General features: G+C 43.7%; 1 protein-coding gene across 4 annotated transcripts in view; it reads right to left on the bottom strand.

Annotated features, from left to right (window-relative positions):
• Window positions 1-20,350, bottom strand: part of WDR17 (WD repeat domain 17) — a 93,581-nt gene extending 73,231 nt beyond the window's left edge. For 2 of the 4 annotated variants that reach the window (XM_036250241.1, XM_036250244.1), the window contains exons 1-2: window positions 20,169-20,350; window positions 5,974-6,092 (exon numbers count right to left, since the gene is read on the bottom strand). In XM_036250241.1, coding sequence (XP_036106134.1) covers window positions 5,974-6,039 — 66 coding nt within the window. In that variant the 5' untranslated portion in view covers window positions 6,040-6,092; window positions 20,169-20,350. Of the gene's footprint in view, window positions 1-5,973; window positions 6,093-15,340; window positions 15,355-20,168 lie in introns of all 4 variants that reach the window. The other 2 variants (XM_036250242.1, XM_036250243.1) reach the window with 2 other exon arrangements.
• Window positions 20,351-23,788: the final 3,438 nt, after the last annotated feature.

Genomic DNA, 23,788 nt, shown 5'->3' with positions numbered 1-23,788 from the left:
TCTTTAGCATTTCCTTTTTTATTCTTTCTCAGAATTTCCATCTCTCAGCTTACATTATCCATCTGTTCTTGCATGTTTATTAATCATAGCTTCTAAAAGTCCTGGTCTGATAATTCTAACATTCCTGTCATATCTAACTCTGGTTCTGATGCTTGCTTAATCTCTTTAAACTGTTCTGTGCCTTTTCGTATGTCTTGTAACTTTTTGTTGAAAGGAGAACATGTACTGGATAAATAGCCTTTAGTAACGTACTGGTAGGTGAGGGAGGGGAGGAAGGCTTCTTAGTCCGAGAAGCCTGTGCCTGTGAAATGTCAACCCCACCAAAGATTCTAGAAGGTTTCCCCCTAAGGTGAGACAGGACGGCTAGAAGGGGCTGGAGTTGAGTATATCCCTTCCCCCAAGAGAGTTAGGCTGATATAATCCCACCAGGTTAGGCTCTGGTGAAACAGTTTCTCCGTAGGGCAGCCTTTTTAAGGTACTCTGGTATATTTCTGGGTGGTTCCTTCTCCTCTCCCCTCGCCAGCAGCATAAAGGGCTTTCTCTGATATTCACTGTGAGGACCTGGTGGAGGTCCTGGACGTAAAACTCACAGAAGCAAGGGGCCTCCCTGGAGTTCTGGCCTCAGACTTGCCACACTCTCTCTGGTTCCCACAAAGGCGTCTGCTAGTGGCTTCTGCTCCCGCACATCAGACTTCTCTGTGCCTGCCTCCTGCCGGCCACTCCAGTTTGGGGGCAGCCTCTGTCCTGCAACGTCGCTTCTCTCAAGGATCAAAGAGCTGCTGAGTTCTCAGTTCCTTCAGCTTTTTATTGTTGTGGCCTGAGTGAAGACTTCTAAGCTCCTTACATACCAGACTGGAAGCTGTAAGTCCCTCTGCTACTATTTTATGTATTAAAAACAAATAAATTATTTTGAAATCCAAGCCGATACATTTTTACCTTAACCAGCAGTGTACCTTCATTTACTACATTTTATTTTTTATATTTAGATGATATAAACATTTCGATTTTGTCATACAATTGGGTATCTCCTTGAAATCTTACAGTCCAACAACTTAAATCCTTTTTAAATTCAGAGTTCAATAATTTGTCCAAACCAGCCATTAAAATAATAGGCCTTTTATTTTTTGTTTTTTAAATTTGTTTTTGTTACAGATATTTCTCTTTTCCCCCCACTGACACCCTCCTCCCCATTCCCCCCCCACCCCATCCCCAGCTTTGTTGTCTATGTCCATTGGTCATGCAAACATGCATATAAGTTCTGTGGTTTATCTCCCCCCTACCCCCTCCTCTGAGGTTTGTCAGTCTGTACCCCACCTCTATGTCTCTGGGTCAATTTTGTTCATCAGTTTGTTTAGTTCATTATATTCCACAAATAAGTTAGATCATGATATTTGTCTTTCTCTGCTTGGCATGTTTTGCTTAGCATAATATTCTCCAGGTCCCTCCATGTTGTCTCAAAGGATAAGAGATCTTTCTTCCAGCTGCATAGTATTCCACTGTGTACATGTACCACCGCTGTTTTATCCACTCATCTACTGATGGACACTTGGGCTGTTGTTTCCAGATCTTAGCAATTGTAAATAGTGCTGCTATGAACATAGGGATACATATATTCTTTCTGATTGTTGTTTCAAGCTTCTTAGGGTATATTCCTGGAACTGGGATCACTGGGTCAAATGGCAGTTTAACTTTTAACTTTTTGAGGTAATACCATAGTGTTTTCCATAGTGGCTGCACCAGTCTGCATTCCCACCAGTAGTATACTAGAGTCCCCTTTTCTTCATACCCTCGCCAACACTTGTTGTGTGATGATTTGTTGATGGCTACCATTCTGGCAGGTGTGAGATGATACCTCATAGTTTTTTGTGTTTTTTTTTTCCCTTTATCCTCACCCAAGGACCTTTCTCCATTTCTCGTTCATATACAGTGGGAGGGAAAGAGAGAGAGAGAGAAACATCGACATGAAAGGGACACATCGAGTGGATGCCACCCGCACGACCCATCCAGGGCCGGGGACAAACTGCAACTGAGGTATGTGCCCTTAGTAGGAACCAAACCCGGGTCTCTCTGGACCACAGGCTGATGCTCTAACCGCTGAGCCAAGCCTATCAGGGCTCATAGTTGTTTTAATTTGCATCTCTCTGATGATTAGTGACATTGAGGATTTTTTCATATGTCTGTTGGCCATTTTATGTCCTGTTTGGAGAGGTGTCTATTTAGTTCCTCTGTCCATTTTTTTTTTAATTGGGTTCTTTGTCTTCCTTTTGTTGAGTTGTATGAGCATTCTATATATTTTGGCCTTTTATTTTTAAAATATCTAACATTTTTAATGAAATATTTAAAAATCATATATTATTAAGTATGACTACTACTGCACATATAAATCTGAATATGTATATAATCTGGTAGTATTTGAAACTTCTGTTGCTCTTCAAAAGTGTTACAAGACGCACGAATGTCCATGCCATGCGGTGGCGAGGAGGTAGCTTCCAGAGTTGCTGCCCAGATGACGAGAAACATCAGGGCTTCTGTTATCTCTGTAGTCACATGAATTGTCACACAAGGCATTGTCATCGTTACTGAAAGCAGGCCACATTCCGCTGAGGTCTATTCCAACATATATATTGCTATTTAAAATAGTAATCCTGCAAAATGTCACATATATAGATAAACAGATTTTAAATTAGGCGACAGGTAATCATGTATTTCAGATAAATATTATGTGTCCGTTTTTATCTTTATATTTCATTTCTTACGTGAACAACTTTAAGAAATTCCATGTCCATTTTAAAGATTTGTTGCTTCAGAACATATCATCTTTTTGGCCCAGAAAGAACACACACACTTTAGGGATGAAGCACTCGACCGTGCAGTGCACTGACCAATGCCCACGGAGAGGGGTTCAGGGAGAGCGCTGTGCACTCGGTCCCCACACGCCCCTGGCACCATCTGGAGCTGCGACCGCAGCCCTGCAGAGATACCGTCTCTGTTTTCCTAGCGTAATACAATTTTTAGTTTCGAACACACACACACTCACATACATGCACTCACACATACACATGCTCAAACATACACACACACACACACACACACACTCACATATACATTCACACACATACATATACACATACACACTCACACATACACGCACTCACACATACACATGCTCAAACATACACACATATATACACATACACACTCACATATACATTCACACACATACATATACACATACACACTCACACATACATGCACTCACACATACACATGCTCAAACATACACACATATACACACACTTACATATATACACATACACACTCACATATACATTCACACACATATACACATACACACACATACACACATACATACATACACACTCACACATATATGTGCACACACACTATACGGTGAAGATGCTTTGCACAGTAAGTGTATGGAATGTAAAAAAAGTGATGAGCATATTTTCATTAGATTTATATACTATGAGAACTCACTTTTTAAAATGAAAGAGTATTATGACATGAAATGGCTGTCATAAAATTTAAAATATAGCTGTATAGTTATCACACTGCCAAAAATAAAATTCTAAAACTAAGCTAAAATCAAGTTCATATATATGTGTCTGTGTGCCAGAAGAAATATGTACATATGCCATAAACATGAATCATATAAAGGCTAATTTACTTCTCTAAAATTCAAGCTCATACCTGCATGTGCTCTTTCAAACACTACATGTCTACATTACAATTTTAATTTAGAAATCCATCTTACCTCTTTCTGTGAACAATTAAAACATAACCTACTGAAAAGTCTGCTATGCTGAACACTGATTACACAGGGTCTATACACATCATCTGAAAATAAGCTGGATATTTGGAGAAAATTAAAGTCAATATTTATGTGCCAATTTTCATTATTTAGAATAGAATCTTCCTTCCTTCTCTAAGCCCATATAAGAACTGATTAAAACTTGAGTCAGAAGAAGCTCAAACTCATAAAGACAACACGGTAATTGAAGGGTCAAACTATGTCTAGACAGCTACTATTATAACAAGTCTCAGAACCAGAAATTCATTTATAAAGGCCAATGCTATTCATGAAGGGCAGAGTGAAGTTATGGAGGAAGGAAGGATTTTGAATATTTTGAATCCTCATAATCTCCATGAGCTGCCCCAAAGTCACTGTAAAGGAACAGACACTTACAGTAAAAAGCATTTTTTCTTAGAATCAGTCACCCTCGTCCCCAAATTGGGACTATCATTCCTGTCCCCTCCCACTGAGGAACATATGGACGGCGCGTGAAACAACACATCCTGCCCTGGCTGGTTTGGCTCAGCGGTTAGAGCATCGGCCTGCAGCCCAGAGAGACCCGGGTTCGGTTCCCGCTAAGGGCACGTACCTCGGTTGCAGTTTGTCCCCGACCCTGGGTGGTCATGTAGGTGGCAGCCACTCGATGTGTCCCTTTCACATCGATGTTTCTCTCTTCCTCTCTCTCCCTCCCACTCTATCTTCTGAACAAAAAAGTAAAAAAATGTCCTCGGGTGAGGATTTAAAAAAAAAAAGGAACAGCACGTCCTGTTCCAACATCAGAAATGCACTCATTACATTTGAAATGCACACACACAATGCAAAGGATGCTGGCACTGTAGAGAGAGAGGTGTGTGTGTGTGTGTGTGTGTGTGTGTGTGTGTGTCCCCAGTAGGGCTGGAGTGCTGCATTAAACCCCTAAGCTGAAATATTTCATCGGTGGTGGATGCGACTAGAATCCAGAAGGAAAGCTACTCATTAATGCTCAACCTCTTTCCCGTGGGATGCTTTAGAGTCACGACATAAGGGTTTTTCTCCGGAGTCAGATATTAACTGCCTTCAGAGCTGTTTACTAGTTTGAATCACAGCTGAAGAAAAAGAAAAAAAAAATAGCCCAAGAGGCAAGAGGTTTTAAACTGCTGAGGGTCTACACTGAAAGAGATAATGAAAAAGAACTAAAATCCTGAGAAGACTCTCTGACACTGTGAAGGGGATGGGAACCTGGGGAGTGAGAAGGAGGGAGCAGCGTCAGTGCGGCAGTAGGCAGTGGCAGTAGGCAGTGGCACATGCCCCCCGGCAGCGACGGGGAGACTGCACCAGCACGTCCTGCCTCTTTCCACCCATTAATGAAAACATCCACGCATTGCCTTCACTTCAATAATGTAGAATTGGTCCACTAAAAAGGTAAAAAGGGTCATAGAGAAATCATATATTATTCTAAACTAAATCCATTTTGATAGGGTGCATGTTTAAATAGCAGTTTTGTACTATTGCAATAATAGATCAGAATAGCTATTTTCAAAATACTATGCAAAAGTTGCCATAGTAACAATGCAAATCCTTTTGAAACATAATGAATCACCTAAAAATTTATCAGATGGAACATGGCACTCTTCTTCAAATAATTTTTGCATTTTATATTACAATATTACTGTAATATATAATAATATTATACACATCTATTTCATTAAATGCTTTTCTTTATGTAAAATGACTTCATTGAAACTACTGCTATTTTTATATATTAATCTGATTAATGTATAAAAGAGTTCTAGTTTATATAGGGTGGGGTAAAAGTAGATTTATGTTCGTAGGGAACATAAAACAATAATACATAATAACACAAAAATTAACCATTTAATGTATTCACAACTGTACACCTACGTTCGCCTCACTTCATATTTGAAGTCTAAAGACAATCTGAACACACTAAAATGCATCTAAAACCAGGATAGAAAAATATGCCTCTTCTTCAATGTATAATTATGACTCTGTATGTATTATCTTCTCACCTCTGCTTTTAAATCTGTCAAATAAGCATCTTATTTACACTCAGAATTCTGGGAAACTGTCTGCAGTATAGATGGCACAGGGATACAGCTGCATGAGAAGTAAAACAGAAAAAAAAACAAACAGAAAATTACAACAGAAATGTAGCTTACTCTTTGCAGTCCTTCATACCAATCATCTTGCTCAAACCAATTTGCAATGTACGTCATCCAAGCCATTGGCCGTTCGTACGTTAATCAAGGGCGGGGCCGCTCAGCATCACGGGGCGCACCTGCAGCAACGACAACCGCTTCAGCCCGCAGCCTCACCGACGCCTGAGCAGGTCGCTCGGGACAGGGAGCTGGACACACACACCTCCATGGACACCACTCTGGTTGTTTACAAACAACAGTATCTGTAAGACTGATGCTACCCCAGAAAATAGAAACCTGTATTCAACCAAGTAAATAGACAATAATTATGCTATTGTATTGTACAGTGCCAGAGAATGCTACATCGAATAGTTTATCCGGTTTACAGTTTTTATATTAAAAAAAATCTAGTTTTAACTTTTGCAAGAAAGAGGCAAATGTCTAGATATTACTAAGTTAGCAATAAGAAACCCAGAATACACACACACACACACACACACACACACACCAAGAAACAGAAAATCAGTTCTATTTTCACTTTAGGAGTGGGCCGTAGAGCTAGAAGAAAGCCTCCAGGTTAAATGCTGTCCAATGATCCGGTCAATCCGAGATTTCTATTTGTCCCCAGCTCAGCTGACCGCTAACCTCAGTGGCTCAAATGCTTTGTGGACAGCCCGTGACTGAACGGAGTGCTCAGATGTTCCACAGAGGATCAAAATCACACGAATTTGACTTCATTTTAGTTTGCTCACTTATAGAAGTTATTTAGTAGCCATGCTAAATAAGAGATTTCCTGGTATCCTGGAGAATATCTAACTTCAAAATATGCCCTTTAAAGCTTCGGTGCGTCACGCACCACCTGATGTTCTGAGCGATCCTGTCCTGACCAAACTCACCAAACCCTCACACCCGAGTGAGGAAAAGAGGAAGGAAGGAAAGGAGAAAGGAAAGGAGGGAGGGATGGAGGGAAGGATGGAGGGAAGGATGGAGGGAAGGAGGAAGAAAAGAAAATAATTTGTTTCATTTTTCATACTCCAAAAGCAAGACAGCTTCAGTCTGGGCACAGAAAGACACGTGCCAGGTGAATGTCTCCGCGGCTGCGAGAGCGCCATGGCTGCTGCAGACCTGCCCACTCCTCTTCAGGATTCTTCTTCCTTCTTCTCTGGAAGCGCCGACGCCATCTGCCTGGAGCCTTCCACAGGCAGTTCCAGCGCTGCTGCGACCTCTTGCTTAGCTGGTCTCCTCTGGGTGACTCCCCGACTCTGGACCATGCTTTTGGTCCTGCTCTTTGAGTTCCCACGAGCCCTGTGTCCCTAACAGCTCAGATTCTGAACCTCCTGCGTGGTCCTACCCTCTGGATTTGCCCCCCACACACCCACTGATGGCTCTCTTGTCTCCTGCTCATCTTACTTTGAGCTACACCTCCATGTCTGCGTCTTGTATTACGCTTTTCCGCCCCATCTTGAACTGTATCTAGCAGCTGCCCAACAACTCTAACTACCTCGCCACTATTTCAGGGGTTCCAGTCCCTCTTTCAATACACTCGCCCTCCATCGCCCATGCCAAACTGCCAAACTCATTCCAAACCACCTCCCGAACCAGGTGCCTCAGCCACTCACCTGGTAATCTCACCATGAACAAGAATAAAGCTTAGTGAATCCTTTTGAGTGCGGTTCCCCCTTTCTACCACCCCCAAACACCCTTTCTTTCTCCTGCAGTCCCCACTTCAGAGACCAGCATTACCTCTGGACAGTAAGCCAAGACATAAACATCAGCCACCTCTGATTCCTTCACTACCTTCCCCTCCCCCTCCCACATTTGATCACCAAGTCTCAACAAACTGCTTTTGACATGTGCCTTCCAAAGGTCCTTCTCCCCGCCCCCTACGCCACTGTTTCAGTCAACCCCCATGTCTTGTATAAACGAATTAAAGAGCTGGCTTACGAGAGCCTTCTCTCACAAAATCCCTCAACGAGGTACCTGCTGTCCTGACTTCATGCCTAGAGGTTTTATGCTTTTGCTGAACTCCCCTCCCCCTTCCCCATGAATAACAAGCTCTTTCATATTCAGGGTCTTACAAGACCCAAGTTATTTTATTTTTTAAATCCTCATCCGAGGATATGTTTCCATCGATTTTTTTTTTTTTTTTAATCCTCACCCGAGGACATTTTTCCATTTTTTGTTCAGATAGAGTGGGAGGGAGAGAGAGGAAGAGAGAGAGAGAGAGAAACATCGACGTGAAGGGACATATCGAGTGGCTGCCACCCGCACGACCAACCAGAGCCGGGGACAAACTGGAACCGAGGTACACGCCATCGATTTTTTTTTCAGATAGAGTGGGAGGAAGGTCAGAGAAAGAGAGAAACACTGATGTGAGAGACATCAATCGGTTGCCTCCTGCAGGACCCTAACCTGGGCCAGGGATTGGACCCTTGACTCCTCGGTCTGCGGACCAGCACACTAACGGTGGAGCCAAACCGGCCAGGGTGACACAAGTCCCAACGTCAGCAATCCTCCTCTCTGAAGCCTTTCTCAAATGGACCAAATCCTCATCTGTTTGCCTTTAAATTTATATTTGTGTGCCCTGGATAGTGACTCTGTAAATACACACTGTGAGTTCCCAAGGCAGAGGACCATGCCACAACCAACTGTGTGCAGACACAAAGTGTGGCAAGTGACCTAACACCTACGAGCCAGAAGAGCCTGTGGGTCCGGGGCGGTTCCCAGGGACTGAGGCTGCGGAGCTGCAGCTCGGTGGGTACTGCACTCGCCAACAGCTGAAGGGGGTCACCATTCCATTTCTGGTAAGAAAATGGCTAACCAAATCATGTAAGACATTGTTTTTAAAGGAGTAAAGAAATGCAAACCTGAACTGTAAAATTATTTTATAATTATCCCAGGCACCAGGTCTGAATTTATTATACCACTGTACAGCCAAAGTGGTTAATGTTACCCTTGTTTACAGGGCACACCTTAGGTCTGATGTCTTATTTCCTGATGTTTTTCCATGAGCATCCGTTACCATGTTTGCAAGAATTAAGGAAAGCAAACTATTTCACCTCATGCCATCTCAGGTGAAATATTACCTTGCATAGAAACACATAGTTCTTGATGGTATTCCAGGTATTCTGATGAACTGAGTGACCAGAACCTGGTTCATTCAGTGTAAGAATGGCAAATCGTATTCAATGCTCGCTCTCCCTCACTGGTCAGAACTGCCTGAGTGCAGAGCTGAGACCCAGAACTGATCTTGGAGGAGAAGCACGTCATGCTCACTCGGCAGGAACTCAGAGAGGAAGAACAGAGTCACAGGGGCCCCTGTCCCACTCTTCACCGAAGATTTGTGATGGGAGGAAATGACAATAAGCAAGGGTGAAATGTCATCATGATAAACAAATAAACAAAGATAATAAAATAAAATGCTTTGCAATGTCAGAAACCTGACTGCAAGTATAGTATCCAAACATGGTTTGATTGTTGGTCCTGACCTTTCCATACATCTCTGTTTCACATGTCTCTCTGTTTCACACGTCTCTCTGTTTCACACGTCTCTCTGTTTCACACGTCTCTCTGTTTCACACGTCTCTCTGTTTCACATGTCTCTCTGTTTCACACATCTGTTTCACACCTGTTTCACACGTCTGTTTCATATGTCTGTTTCACGTCTCTGTTTCATGCATCTGTTTCACACGTCTCTCTGTTTCATACACCTCTGTTTCACACGTCTCTCTGTTTCATACATCTCTGTTTCACACATCTGTTTCACATGTCTCTGTTTCACACGTCTGTTTCACACATCTGTTTCATACACCTCTGTTTCACGTCTCTCTGTTTCACACGTCTCTCTGTTTCATACATCTCTGTTTCACGTCTGTTTCACACATCTCTCTGTTTCATACACCTCTGTTTCACGTCTGTTTCACACGTCTGTTTCACACGTGTTTCACACGTGTTTCACACGTCTGTTTCACATCTCTGTTTCACACGTCTGTTTCACACGTGTTTCACACGTCTCTGTTTCATACATCTCTGTTTCACACGTCTGTTTCACAGATCTCTGTTTCATACACCTGTTTCACATCTCTCTGTTTCACACGTCTCTCTGTTTGTCATAACCTCATCATGTGTGGATTGTTCCTGCCTGTTGCCTTTAGACTTGCAACTCATTTTGTCTAGTGACATGTGGGTAACAGTCAGAGTCCCTCCCCTAGGTCAAAGCACTGGCCATACGGCTTATTTCCACTCCCACTTTCTGCCCACATGGGAAGAACATCCAGTGGCAACCCCACCAGTCCACAAAGGATGGCAGACACAGGAGCAAAACTGCCACAGACCAGTCACAGACTCCAGGCGCAAGCAGAACCACTCCGCTAAGCTATACCTTGTAGGAAAACCCCAGCATGACACCCGTGAGCATAACAAATGCTTACGGTGATGTTTTGCTGAGTCTGGGAGTGGTCTGTAACGAAGTATTTTTGTAGCAGTAGCTGACTGATACCACTGCCCCAGGTAATACTGAGAACCAGCACGGCCGAGTCAGGAAGACACACGCACTCCGTGGAGATCAGCTCATCACACCAGCAACCCGCTTGACCTACAGCGGAGAGCGGGACCGCAGCCCCAGGAGTTAGCGGTGTCTGTACGGGTTACAGTGTTAGACAATCTATCACCTGTATCAGAAGAGCTCAAGATAGGATATTCTTAAACTAGCTAAAAATAGCAAGAGGTGTTTATTTATATAAAGAATCTGAGTTATCTCATGTTTTTCTTCCAGTCTCTAAAAATGAACCATTGAGAAATATTTAAGATGAGTCTTTTCACAAGAGGAAAATGTATCGACCCGTCTCATGTGAGCCGTTCATATGCGTCTGATGTTTGCACCTTTTTGTCCCTGCCCTTTCTAGAAATGCTGCCTAATTCTTAGGATGGTTAGGACCGTCCAGGCATATGTGATTTTAAACAAATAAAGTAGGACCCACTCTCATTCTGAGAAGCTGGTCAGAGTTGTCCGTCATCACATCTCACCGTGAGGACAAGAACAACCGGGTGGGCAGTCCCCGGCCTAGAACTGAAAGAGCTAAAGGCTCTCTGGTCCTGATTGTATGAGAACCTCTGGCACCGGGTGCTGAGAGGTCACTACTGCTCGCTTCCGCTTGAACTTGAGAGAGTTTTTCTTTACTCACGCCTGTCTAACCTCCCAAACACAGTGCAGTGATGTCTGGCCCGCTGTCTGAACCTTGGCCTCAGGTGTGTCTGCTTGGCTTCTGCATGAGTTTTCCATCCGGGTTTGCCTGCTATCTCAGCCCAAGACTTTAACTGAAGCTCTGGCGTCCGGCACGTGCAGCCGACTCTGCCCAGCTCATCCGCACCCGGCGTCTCCTCACCTGCGGCACTCACGCCTGCCTTATGCTCGGTCAGCCCTGTCGCCGTTATCGTGTGCCACAGCAAGGACACTTACACCCCCCACACACTAGAATACACATGCCACAGAAGCACGGGCCACTGCCTGGCCAGTCAAACAGGGAGTGAATCATGCGGCCTTGCTCCACATCGCGCTTTCCTATGCCCGCCCCTGCCCGGTCTAGAGCTGTGGTCGGCCGGGTCAGAGCCGAGGGCGGGGTGGCAGAGACCCACGAAGTGTCCAGGTTCCTCCTGCTGAAGGTGTCGCGCAGGCTGACACAGCTCTGGGATCACCTGTCTGCCTCCTGCTACTATGAACAGACACCTCTGAAGGAATGGAAGCGAGCGGAAGGCAGCTGTCAAACGCATTCTATCACCACAGGCCGGGGACCCACGCAGCCCTCCTAGATTAAACCTGCATAAAATGTCAGAAGAAAGTCTGAGTTGGAGAGCAGGTATACAGCTAATAAGCATGCGTTGAATAGTCAGAATGATTTTTTCTTTTTATAAGACCGTTACGAACTGGAAATGGCAGACAAGCACATGTATTCCAGTCCTCCCTTTGAGGACAACCAGGAAAGGTAAATGGTGAATGAAAACACCCCAAATCCCACACTAAGGAGGGGCATTTCCCCCACGGCATGTGCCTCAGTGGCGAGGAGATGCAATGCTGAGCAGCTCTGGGGGCTCCGGCAATCCCACAGGGCTGGGGGAGCAACGGAGTCCAGAGGCTGCCGAGGGAAAATGATCTAACAGCGAAGTCCTTTCAGCAAGAACCATCTGGGTCTGCATCTGAAGACCAAAGGTGAAACAGAAATGGACCATCCCTTACAAGACTGAGGGTCAGCTTCAGATAAACTCATCAAATAAACTCCGCTTTCCAAAGCAAAAGTCGGCCCTCTCCGGAGGAAGGGAACAGTAAACCACCAGGCTGCAAAGCCGTGCGGGAAGTCCTCGGAGGGGGGCCCCTCTGTGGAGACAGGGCGGAGGAGAAAGTGGGGGTGCTGCAAAGAGGGTAAGGGAAGCAGCAGACAGAATTGCAGTTAGTCCCTCAAGGCCAGTGGGAGCCAGAGCAGCAGCTGAGAGCGGCTGGGGCCCCGGAGGCCGGCGGAGTTCGCACCCACGTCTCAGGTCCTCTCCACAGGCCTCGGGGGGGGGGGTACGCAGGGGGAAGGCTGGGGAATCCGAGGCTGGGGCCCCGGAGGCCGGCGGAGTTCGCACCCACGTCTCAGGTCCTCTCCACAGGCCTCGGGGGGGGGGGGGGTACGCAGGGGGAAGGCTGGGGAATCCGAGGCTGGGGAATCGGAGGCGGGTGGCCTGCGCGCCTCAGAGTGGAGGAAGCACCTGGCTACGGAGAGCTGACAGGAGGAAACACTGCGGACTCCCCGAATCCTCCTCCCACAGGAAGCAGGGTCCCTTCTGGGAGGAGCAAACAAACAGGGCCCTCCGGGGGCTCTGGGGAGCAGCAAAGGAGACCTCATCCGCCTCTAGGGAGGGACAGAGCGCTCTCCGCCCTGATCCCAGGAACTAGGCAAAGATCCCCCACCAGGCAGAAGGGACAATGCAGAAGCTGATTGCCTGGGGTGGGCGGGCAGGAAGACATCTGGGGCTCCTGTCCTGTGCTGGCCAGATCTGCCTGGGACTGCAGAGGTGCACACACCTTCCTTCCTAACGCCGCCACACATCCAAGGGCGAGGAACGCCACAGAGGGTGGTGGAGGGGGTGACACACCCATCACCCCGAAGCACAGACTTCTCCGATCTGGGAGATAAACCTGCAATATAAGCATACACTTGGGGTACTGTGCACTAATTAAAATGAGCTATATACACAAAGTGGATGAAGTCTATACTGTAATGATGATTGAAAGTCAAACATACAATGATATATATCACGATTCTACTTATAGAAGTTTAAAAACAAGCAAAATTAATCAACGATGTTAGAAGTTATGGCGGTTTTGGGGGAGAAGGAAGTAGTCCCAGGAAGGTGCCCTAAGGGGATTTCTAGGAAATTTACAATGTTTCTTTTATGCTAATTATGCTAATGAGCAAATTTTGCTGCTACAAACACTACCTTGCACATTTCTGCTGCCAGTCATATAATCTAAGAGAAATTATACACAAAGAATCCACAGCAGTGCTTTCTAATACTAACAAAATTAAAGGGAAAAATCCAAGCACACTCGTCCACATACAGATACTGCATAATTGGATCATGTTTTCTAACTTTACTTGGACACTTTCATTTATCTTTTTATATTCCCCTTAGCGTTTCCTGCCCCAGCCATCATATTCCGGAACATATTGAGCTAGAGCACTAATACTTTTTTAAAACCACAAGTGTTTTCAGAAACAATGTCAGGGACAGAGGAGGGAGCTGGACACAAAGAATAAATCATCTCATGCCAGGAAAAGAGCCAACACTGAAGTCTAACACAACAAGCAGGCCAAACCCGGCAGGTGTGGCCATGCACCAAGAGGTCCCCGGTTCGATTCCCAGTCAGGGCACATGCCCAGGTTGTGGGCCCGATCCCCAGTGGGAGGCATGCAGGAGGCGGCCAATTGATGTTCTCTCTCATCCATGTTTCGATCTCTCTCTCCTCCTCCCTTCCTCTCTCTCTCAAATCAATAAAGAAAAAAAAATTAAAAGAAAAGAAAAACCAAGTAGGCCGAGATGGACTACATGAAGGATATGCATTTGGGAGTTCTGGACATAGAGCTGACATTGTGATTTTTAAAAATATAGTATGGAGAAGCCTCATTGAGTTGATTCTAAACAAAGACTAGAAGGAGACAAGGCAAAGTACAACGACAGTGCACTGGGAAGTGCGCTAAGCAGAGAGAACAGCAAGAGCAAAACTCAGGCGGAAGCTCCCTAGTGGGTGTGAGAAATAGTAAGAAAAATCAATGAAAGCACAGAAAATGTGTGCTCAAAGGTCAGAGACGTACCATGATACAGACATTCAGAGACGTACCATGATACATTCAAGGTGGTGGTGTTGCACCTTTATACTCTTCAGGATACTGTAAGTTTTCTTAATAGAAATCCTCTGCCTGTATTAATAAAAATTAAAAAACAAAACCCTAAAAATATCTTGTTGAAAATCAGTGTTTAAAATTTTAATACACTGTATGCACAGAGCTATGCAAAAATATATTTTTATAATTATATAATCAATAAGTGCTTATTAGAAAACTTTGGAGGGATTTGTTTTTAATTAGTCACTAGTCCACTAACTTGAGGTCATTTTCCTCTGTCTGGTGTCCATAATTCTAAATGACCACTATTCTCACTGAGACATGCAGAACCATGATCAAGCACAGACTCTCGGGGTCTGGAACCTGCTTTTCAACATCATTCCCAGATGATTAATATGCACAGTAAAGTTGAGAACTACTTACTTAATCCAACAATAGGAAAGATAAATTAGCAGGAAAACTGCCTCTAATATCTTCTGCTGACTAAGATGAATCTCTCCCATTTCTATCATTCTTAGCGTACCTTTCAGGTGCTTGGCAGGACACTTTATCTAAGCATTCCCGATGTGTGTCAAGCCACGATGATCTTAGCGCTTAGATTATAAAATAGGTCACAAGCACAGTATTAAGCTACATTAAAATCCTGGATTAGGGAGCAAATAGAAAAGAAGAAGGTCATTACGGTAGTTCGAGTTTGGACTCACAAAGTAACCACTTGCACCAGTATGCATTCCAATTTGATCAGCAAAATGCAGGCATTATATGTAAGACCAAGGCACCGATTTAAAGATGTGACAAAGCTAATGCATTCCATCATTCATCTACTCATTTCCTGTTATACCTCCCTACATTTTAACCAGCAGGATGAAAATTAAATGGATTTGAATCATAGAATTAGAGTTCTCTAGGTGCTCGGAAGATTGCAGAATCTGAGTGGTAATGTGGAAATAATTTTTAATTTGATAGAACTAGTCCACTTTTCTTAAACAACAGGGTCATTCACATACCTTCAGTGAACATTCTGAAAGCCAAAAAAAATAGAGAAGGATAAAATCACTTATGTTCACTCATAAACTAAAGAGTTAGAAGTAAATATTCCACTGAAAGACATTATAATGCAAATATGTAAGTATTTCTCATGAAGACATAATAGAGCATGGCAACAATATGTAGCCTTATTGCTGTAAACAGGATCATCCTCATTAAGAAGACTGGAGAAGCTATGCCATGGCTCCGTCCGGCTGAGCATCCCGCCCCTTCGGATTAATCTGTTCTGTAAGTTGGATTTTATAAATGGGACTTTTAAGTAGGCTGGGCCTTTATGCTTATCTGTCTGTGAAAATCGGGATTTCCATTTGGCAGTCACTAAGACTGGCATTTCATGTTCTGGGCAAAGGGTGTTAAAAATTACAGTGGCAAGTCAGGTGAGAAAACCAGCACAGGAAATCAAAGGAATATAAAGCTTGAAAGCTTTAAAATGGAAAGAAATAGCTCACATAAAGTCACATATCCGAACATTTATTTAGTATATGCATCTGTATGTTGATGGACAGCCTGAACTAAATCCTAAAGTGTGGTAAGTACAGGGTGTATCAGCTAAGGCAGGCCGATGCAAAGATCAGATCGGTTGCTACTCCACATCGATACCATCTGACATAATCAATAATGAAAGCTACTATTGAAATAGAGATGCTTATGAATGGCCCTACTACAGTATTTCCAGACATGAATTCATTTATTTAGTTCATGGTACTCCCAAGTAAAGTTTAAAGTGGCATCGGACATGGACTTCATCAGCTCAAGAGCTGGGCAGTTCCAATGGCATAATGAAGCTTCTATTAGTTCTCCTCAAACCCGACCTTTCTAGGAATCACGGAGGCCCTGAAACACAGAGTCCAGGCCCTCCCCCGAGATTCTGATTTGCATGCCCAACAAGCTCGCAGGAGATGCTGATGCTTCTGGTCTAGGGTACACTGTGAGTAACTCTGCTCAGTGCCCATCTGGTACTGAAGTGGCAGAAAGTCTAGAAAATAAACACGTCCAACTTCAAAGTCACCTAATGGGAACCATTACCTAGGCCTCTGATGTAATTTCCAAAAGCTTCTCATGTCTAGCATTCATAAGTCACCTGTAGATGTGACGACGACAAACACTTATGTACCGCTGGGGTGCACTAGGGTCGAGAATTTCTAAGATGAATGGATCCCAAAGAATCACAAAAGACTTGGCAGCAGAACGTAAATTGTATTGAGCAAATCAACAAATCACAGAACTTGTAGGAAAACACTTTTAACTAGTATTTTAAGTAAGCTCTATATATGGCAAAAACCAAACACATGCCCATCGCTCCTTATGCACCACGATCACTTTAAAATCACAATAGTGATCTAACCCTCAAATACTTGAACTTTTGAATGATTCACTTGAAGAAATACAGTGAAAGAGGAAATGATGTTGCCCTGACTGGTTTGGCTCAGCAGTTAGAGCGTCGGCATGTAGACCAGAGAGCCCGGGGTTTGGTCCCAGCTAAGGACATGAACCTCGGTTTCAGTTTGTCCCTGGCCCTGGCTGGGGTCCTGTGGGTGGCAGCCAGTCGATGTGTCTCTCTCACATTGCTGTTTCTCTCTGTCTCTTCCTCCTTCTCTCTCTCCCGCTCTATCTGAAGATAAATGCAAAAAAAGGTCCTCAGGTGAGGAGAAAAAAATAAAAAGAGCAAATGATGTTGGTGATACATTATGACCTCTTCAGGGTGCAGCATGATGCTGAGTGTCAAAGGCTGAACTTCTAGACCAGCTTTCACACTGACTAATTTTAAGCAACATAATCTTTATGTATTTAGTGACCTCATCTACAAAATAATGGTGTTAAATTATTTTGTCTCCAAGGAGCCTTCCAGCTTAAATTCTGAAGCTTCTCCTTCAAACCTATTACTATATTTACCTGAAAAATAAAATGTGGCATAACTCTTTTCATTATGACTGATTCATAATGTTTTATCTTAAAGGACCAAACTTAATTAAATATTACCTATTTTTAATCGACTAACTCTTCAGTTTTCAACACTCCATGTGGGGCTGTTTATACTGGAAAATGAAGGTTTTCCTACAGCATATGAAACATGAGCGCTCCGTGTGATAACTTATTTTCTACTTTCCAATTTGAAAGGCAGTTTTTTGGGGTTTAATATGAAATTGAATTTATTATACATAGTTGCGGTGAGCCTACATGGACGCTGGTACATACTCACAACTTAAAGTGCCAACAATTTGGAAGAAAACAACAAACCTAAACATAAGAAAAATTACTTAATGACCTCTAAGGTGAGTTCTCCATGACTGAGCATTCAAATCGATAAACCAAGTACTGAATGTTGCAACATCCTCACTGAAGCATGGAAAATTATTTCTTACGTCTTTTGATCATTTTCTTAAACGTGACAATTATCAATTATCTCAATAATAGGAAATAACACTGACAAATTATCTCTTGTATGATCTTACTGTATAAGATTTATATTACTGTTTCCATTATATATATACACATATATACATATATGTGTGTGTGTGTATACACACACACACACACACATATATATATCTTAAAGTAAAATGTAGAATTCCAGAGTTTTAGGAGATAATTGGGCTACTCAATTATACTTTGTAAGCACATGTAATGTAATAAAATGTTAAGACTTTTATCCTTATATTTTAAGAAACATCACTCAGGTAGCTGATAATATGACGTCTATATGAAAACTAAGCCTGTGCTTGCAATTTTGGTTGTCTCTTTTTTTCTTTCTTTATTGATTTTAGAGAGGGAGAGGAACAGAGAGAAATATCAATGAGAGAGAACACCGATGGGCCACCTCCTGCATGCCCCCCACTGGGGATTTGGCTCACAACCTGGACATGCATCCTGACCAGGAATCGAACCAGTGACCTCTTGGTGCATGGGTCGACACTCGACCACTGAGTCACATTGGCCAGGTTTAGGTTGTCTTTTTTAAAAATTAAATCCTCACCCGAGGACATCTTTGCATTTATCCTCAGATTGAGCAGGAGGGAGGAGGGGGGAGAGAGAGAGAGAGAAAGAAACATTGATGTGAGAGAGACACATCGACTGGCTGCCACCCAACCTGGGCCGGGGACAAACTATAACTGAAATACGTGCCCTTAGCAGGAACCGAACCCAGGACTCTCTGGTCCGCGGGCCGACCTCTAACTGCTGAGCCAAACTGGCCAGGGCTTAAGTTGTCTTTTTAATAAAATCTAGAGATTTCAAATGTCCAACTTGCTCCTCAGTTATACGTGTCACTGAAAACACTGACAAATCAAGTGAAAACAACTGAGCACTCTCCTATGTGACAGCTCACGTTTCACTAGGAAAACTTGTGAAATCATTTCAGTCCCTTGTGATGGGATTTCTCTCTCCAATACAGAAAGATACAAGTCAAAGCTGGTCACTTTACAGCATTTCCCTACCAACTTTTAAAACCAAAGTTACAAGTCCGTCTTGAAAAAGTTAAGTAACCTCAAGTAAGAAAAACATTTTCCTTCAGGCTGTCTCTCTAGGGAGTAATTCTTCGGGGAATTCCTACAATTCTCTGCACGCATCCCGAGCTAACTTCTTGCTCACAGATCTCCAAGGCAGAGTCTCATCAACAGGGAGAGAATAATGTCCAGTGGTCACCACAGACCACAGCCTGGCCTTGGAGGTTGAACACAGCCAACTAACTCTTACTTTAATATATGTTTCTGATACAAAAGAAAAGGAGTCAGGGGAAATAAATCCCTCCCAATCTCCTACTACGATTTCGGTGGATTAAAATACTCTCAAACCTCTGTCCTGAAGACACAGTGGAAGCTACATAGCTCCACTTGAATATTTCAGTCTGCTAAATGGAATAGATATACAAAATATAAAATGAGTTAATTTGGCAAATGCGAAGTAAGAGTAATGCTTGTATAGTCATCATTATCATGAATGGCTGGGTATTCAACAACCTGATACACTGTTATCTTCCTTGCATATATCAGATTGCAAGTAAATACTGCAATAGAGGGAGAAAATAAGAATCCCTCAAGATAGTATGAATTTCATTTTAGCCTTCATTACAGAGTTTAGGCAAATGAAATCAAGTACTCTGGAGAATCTGTACACATTTTATTGATAATGACAACCTAATCACTCGTGTTGGAATTCTGGTATATATCAAGGCAAAACCAACAAAAATAAAACTATTCCTACTCTTCTCTAAATAATTTAAGAACTGCCCCTGGCTCATCTATGCCCAGGCCAAGGGCTATGTCTGCAGAAAACAACAACAAAAAACACTCTATCCATTGTAGTCTCTCTACTGGGAGCAAAGGAATTCAAAAACATTTTTTTTTTTTCCTAAGCAAAATTATTTTGTGGCTTTCTAATATATGGAGCTATTATGTGACTAACGAATTACAAAAATTGTTAGTACACCAGCATTTAATTGTTAACAACAAAAAGAATGAAGAATTTAAAAACTTTTAAATAAATATATATATTTTTAGAGACAGCCATAGTGCTTTACGTATTTCTATTAAAATCAACACAGAGGAAAACGAGATCTACATAAATAAGATTCAACTACTTGTTTTATATAAAGTTTGTGGAGCACACTTAAGACATATCTGATTTTTCCTTCCAGGTGTGGCCTTTGAAATAGGCCACTGGTTTATTCCAATTTAGAAAACCTCCCAGGAAATCTTAATGAAGCCCTGTAACATCAATCTCTAAGCAATTCACTAAAGAATGCTTCCCCAAATTCTGTTGACTTCACAGTCACTTAAAGCCTATATTTACCTTCAGATCACAGAACAGGAAAGATGGTCAGACCACCGGACTCACTCGGGTAAGATGTAACTATGCCCCTTTCTGCACTCAGGCCAAGTGGCAGAACCTCAGCATGAGATGGGAGCTCTTCCCATGGGGGCAGAGGCACCAAGAGCCCAGCACCAGCACCCCGCAGGCGACCTCCCAGCCCAGGCTGTGGGCTGAGACAGTCACATGGGCATTATTCTCTCCCTGTACGCAACACTCTTCCTTGGGGATTTGTGAGCAAGCAATCAGATGGGATGCCTGCAGAGGACTGTCTAGATTCCCCAAAGAATTTACTCTGTAGAGAAACAAAACAATAAAGGAAACCTTTTCCTTACTTGAGGTTACTTTTAACAAGGACGTGTAACTTTGCTCATCAACACTGGTAGAGACACGAGTTTCTGTGAACAGTATTTCTGAAATCCTCAGACCTCGGAAGATTCGGACATGCAGTATTTCCCTGCAGACCCCTCCCATAAGTAAATATATCTGGAGGTTACAAAAACAAGCGTGCCTTACTCTTGATATACAAAGTAATCACTAAATTTCATTCTATTGTTTTCAATTGATATGGTACAAAAAAAAAAGGTCAGCTTTAATGTTTGCTTCTTTTAATATCTTCATGCAAAAAGTCTGTTTTTTTTGGGGGGGGAGGGGCAGGAAAGGTCCTATTTCCCTGATTCACAGCTTCCTCGATGCCCCCACATTCAACACCGTCTTTCCCCCGAACGTCTCCTGGTTCCTGCCAGCCTCCTGGGCACCCCAGTGCCGCCGCCTGCCGAGGGGAGGTGTCCACACAGAACCGCCCGGCGGGCGCGGCGCAACCCTCGCAGTCTGGGCTCCGCGGGCACCTGCTCAACGAGCCTGAAGCGCGGACAGAAAGGCTGCCCCGGCGGCGCCGGGCTCTGCGCTCGCGGGCACTGCCCGGGGTCTGAGCCCGGGATGCCCCGCGGCCCCCGCGTGTGCGGAGCCCAGGCGGGCGCGCGGAGCCCGGGCTGCCGCTCGCGGGGCGGCCCGGCCGCGGCCGCACGACGCATCCCCGCGGGGCCCGCGGCCCCCTTACCTGCGGAGGCGGCGAAGCGGCGGCGCGCAGGGGACGGCGCGAGGGGGGCGCCGCGGCCGAGCGAGCGGACCCGCCCCGCCCTCTCCTCCTCGCCCGGGCTCGGGGCCGGGGGCCGGGCCGCGGGTACTGGGGCAGGAGGCGGGCTCCACCAGCCAACCGCGGCCCCGGGCGCTCCTGGGCCGGCCCCCGGCCCACGTGACGGCCATCCTGGCCGCTGATTGGAGCGCCCGGTGGAGCGGCGGAGGCGGCTCCCGAGCCTTGGATACGGCGCGCGCGAGAGGCGGTTACCTGGCAACGGGTGTCCGCCGGGAAGACGTGCTTCCCGGGCGCCGCGCGGGCTCGGGCGAGTTTCCAGTGCGGAGGGAAGTGGAGGAAAACAGTGACCCGCCCACTCACACGCTCCACGTCCCGAGTCTACGCTCTCTAGGTAATAGATTCAAAATGTGCATCAATAATCACAGTGTCCTCCTGGAGGAGGGGTGAGCCTCCCTCGGAGCGAGGCTGCCCTAGCCGGGAACCGGCACCTGCACTTGACAATGGTCTCATTGGGCTCAGGTGGCTCCGTGGGAGACTCCTTGGGATGCAACTGTTTGTCTCTGTTATTGGAGCTGTCGGTAGTTAATATACGGCCTTCAAAGTGTGCAAAACTGACATTTTACTTGTGGAATTGGGTTGAATGGAAATGCTTGGTACTGTCGTTTGTATTTTCCTCCTCACGACTTTGAAATACCTTCACTACCTATGGCCTTTATCAAACACACGGGAGAAAATAAGCCTTTATATACTTGACATAAAGTGTATTTAATTACATTTATTGACCTTTAATTATGTATCAGACTCTGAATAGTTAACGAATGGTCTACCCCAACTAGGAAAATTCCCTGGACACAATTCCTATCCTCCTAAGCCACTGACTTTTCTTCTAAAGTATTCTCTGCAGACTGTTTCCTCCCATGACACTTATTTTATTTTGTAAACTAAAACCTACTTAAAAGTTGCCTTTCCACATAGACAATAAACTTGTTAAAAGCTAGAGTCAGCTCTTACAAACCGTTCCCTACGTCTAACGAAGTGCCTGATGAATAGCAGACCTTCAATGAATGTTTGATAGATGGGTGGATGGATAAAAGAATCAAGTACCTCATAATCTACTAGAGAAAGTATAAAAGGCAACAACTAAATATACTTCAGTGTGTTAAATTCTACAATAGGGTTCTATGAGAGTATTTCACATGAAGGACGGATACTTTTTTCCTTCCAGTGTATTCAGAGAAACTTTCAATAAGAGTGGTATTTAAACAGGAACTTGTTAACTAGATTTCACCTGAAGGAGAAGGGGCGGGGCATACTATGCAGCAGGAATAGCATGGCCAAAAGCACAAAATGGGGAAAATGCATTGTTGATCTTACTAATTTTGACTTGTTTGCTTTCTCTGGAGGAAGTGAGGATAGGTATCTAAAGATATGAGGGGAGGTGGAAAATGGCAAAGATTGAAATGGTCAAATACGAAAACTAGATTGAGAAGGACATTGAATTCCCTATTTAGGTTACACTCGAACCTCTAAAACTAGGGGTTTTTCTTGAGGAAAGACACCTTGGAAATGTTAGAGGTACATAAGTCTACAAGGGAGTAAAAAGCATGATTGATTAGGAGAAAAATGTGGTAGTTTATGGAAAAGATGCTGATGACCTGAACTCAGATAATGAAAGAAAGAATGATGAAGAGGGAAGATTACAATGAACATTTCTGGAAACATAGACTATCATTTCCTTTTATGACTTTTATTTGTTAGGTACAATGCTAAATAGTCAACAATATACATGAAGAGAAAAAGTGTCAAAGACAAAATTTCTAGCTTGGTCCATTGGTTGGACAGAAAATTTTTTATGTCTAACTGGTTCATAATTGATCCAAATCTTCAGTTAAGAATCATAAACCAATGCTTTTTCTGCATCAGTTGATAGGACCATGTGATTTTTTATTCTTCATTTAGTTTATGTATCACATTTACTGATTTGTGAATATTGTATCAGCCTCACATCCCCAGAATAAATCCCACTCGATCATGGTGTATGATCTTTTAATATATTGCTGGATCCAATTTGCTAATATTTTGTTGAGTATTTTACATCTATATTCATCAGTGATATTGGCCTATAATGTTCTTTCTTTGTAGTGTCTTTATCTGTTTTTAGAGTTAGGATAAGGCTGGCCTCGTCAGTAGAGCTTGGAAATGTTCCTTTCTCTTGGATTTTTTGGAAGAGTTGGAGGAGGACAGATTTTAGTTATTCTTTGAATATTTGGTAAAACTTGCCTGTGAAGCTATCTGGTCCAGGATTTTTGTTTGCTGGGAGATTATATATATATATATATATTAAATCAGTTGTTATCAATCTATTCAGGTTTTCTGATTCTTTCTGATTCAGTTTTGGAGGATTATATTTTTCTAGGAATTTGTCCATTTTGTGCAGGTTGTCCAGCTTGTTGGCATATCGCTGTTTATAGTATTTTCTTATAAACCTTTGAATTTCTATGGTGTC

This window comes from Molossus molossus, unplaced genomic scaffold (genome assembly GCF_014108415.1).
Source record: "Molossus molossus isolate mMolMol1 unplaced genomic scaffold, mMolMol1.p scaffold_m16_p_9, whole genome shotgun sequence".
Classification (NCBI taxonomy): domain Eukaryota; kingdom Metazoa; phylum Chordata; class Mammalia; order Chiroptera; family Molossidae; genus Molossus; species Molossus molossus.
The sequence above is the reverse complement of the archived record's forward strand: the minus strand, read 5'-3'. Positions and strand labels throughout refer to the sequence as shown.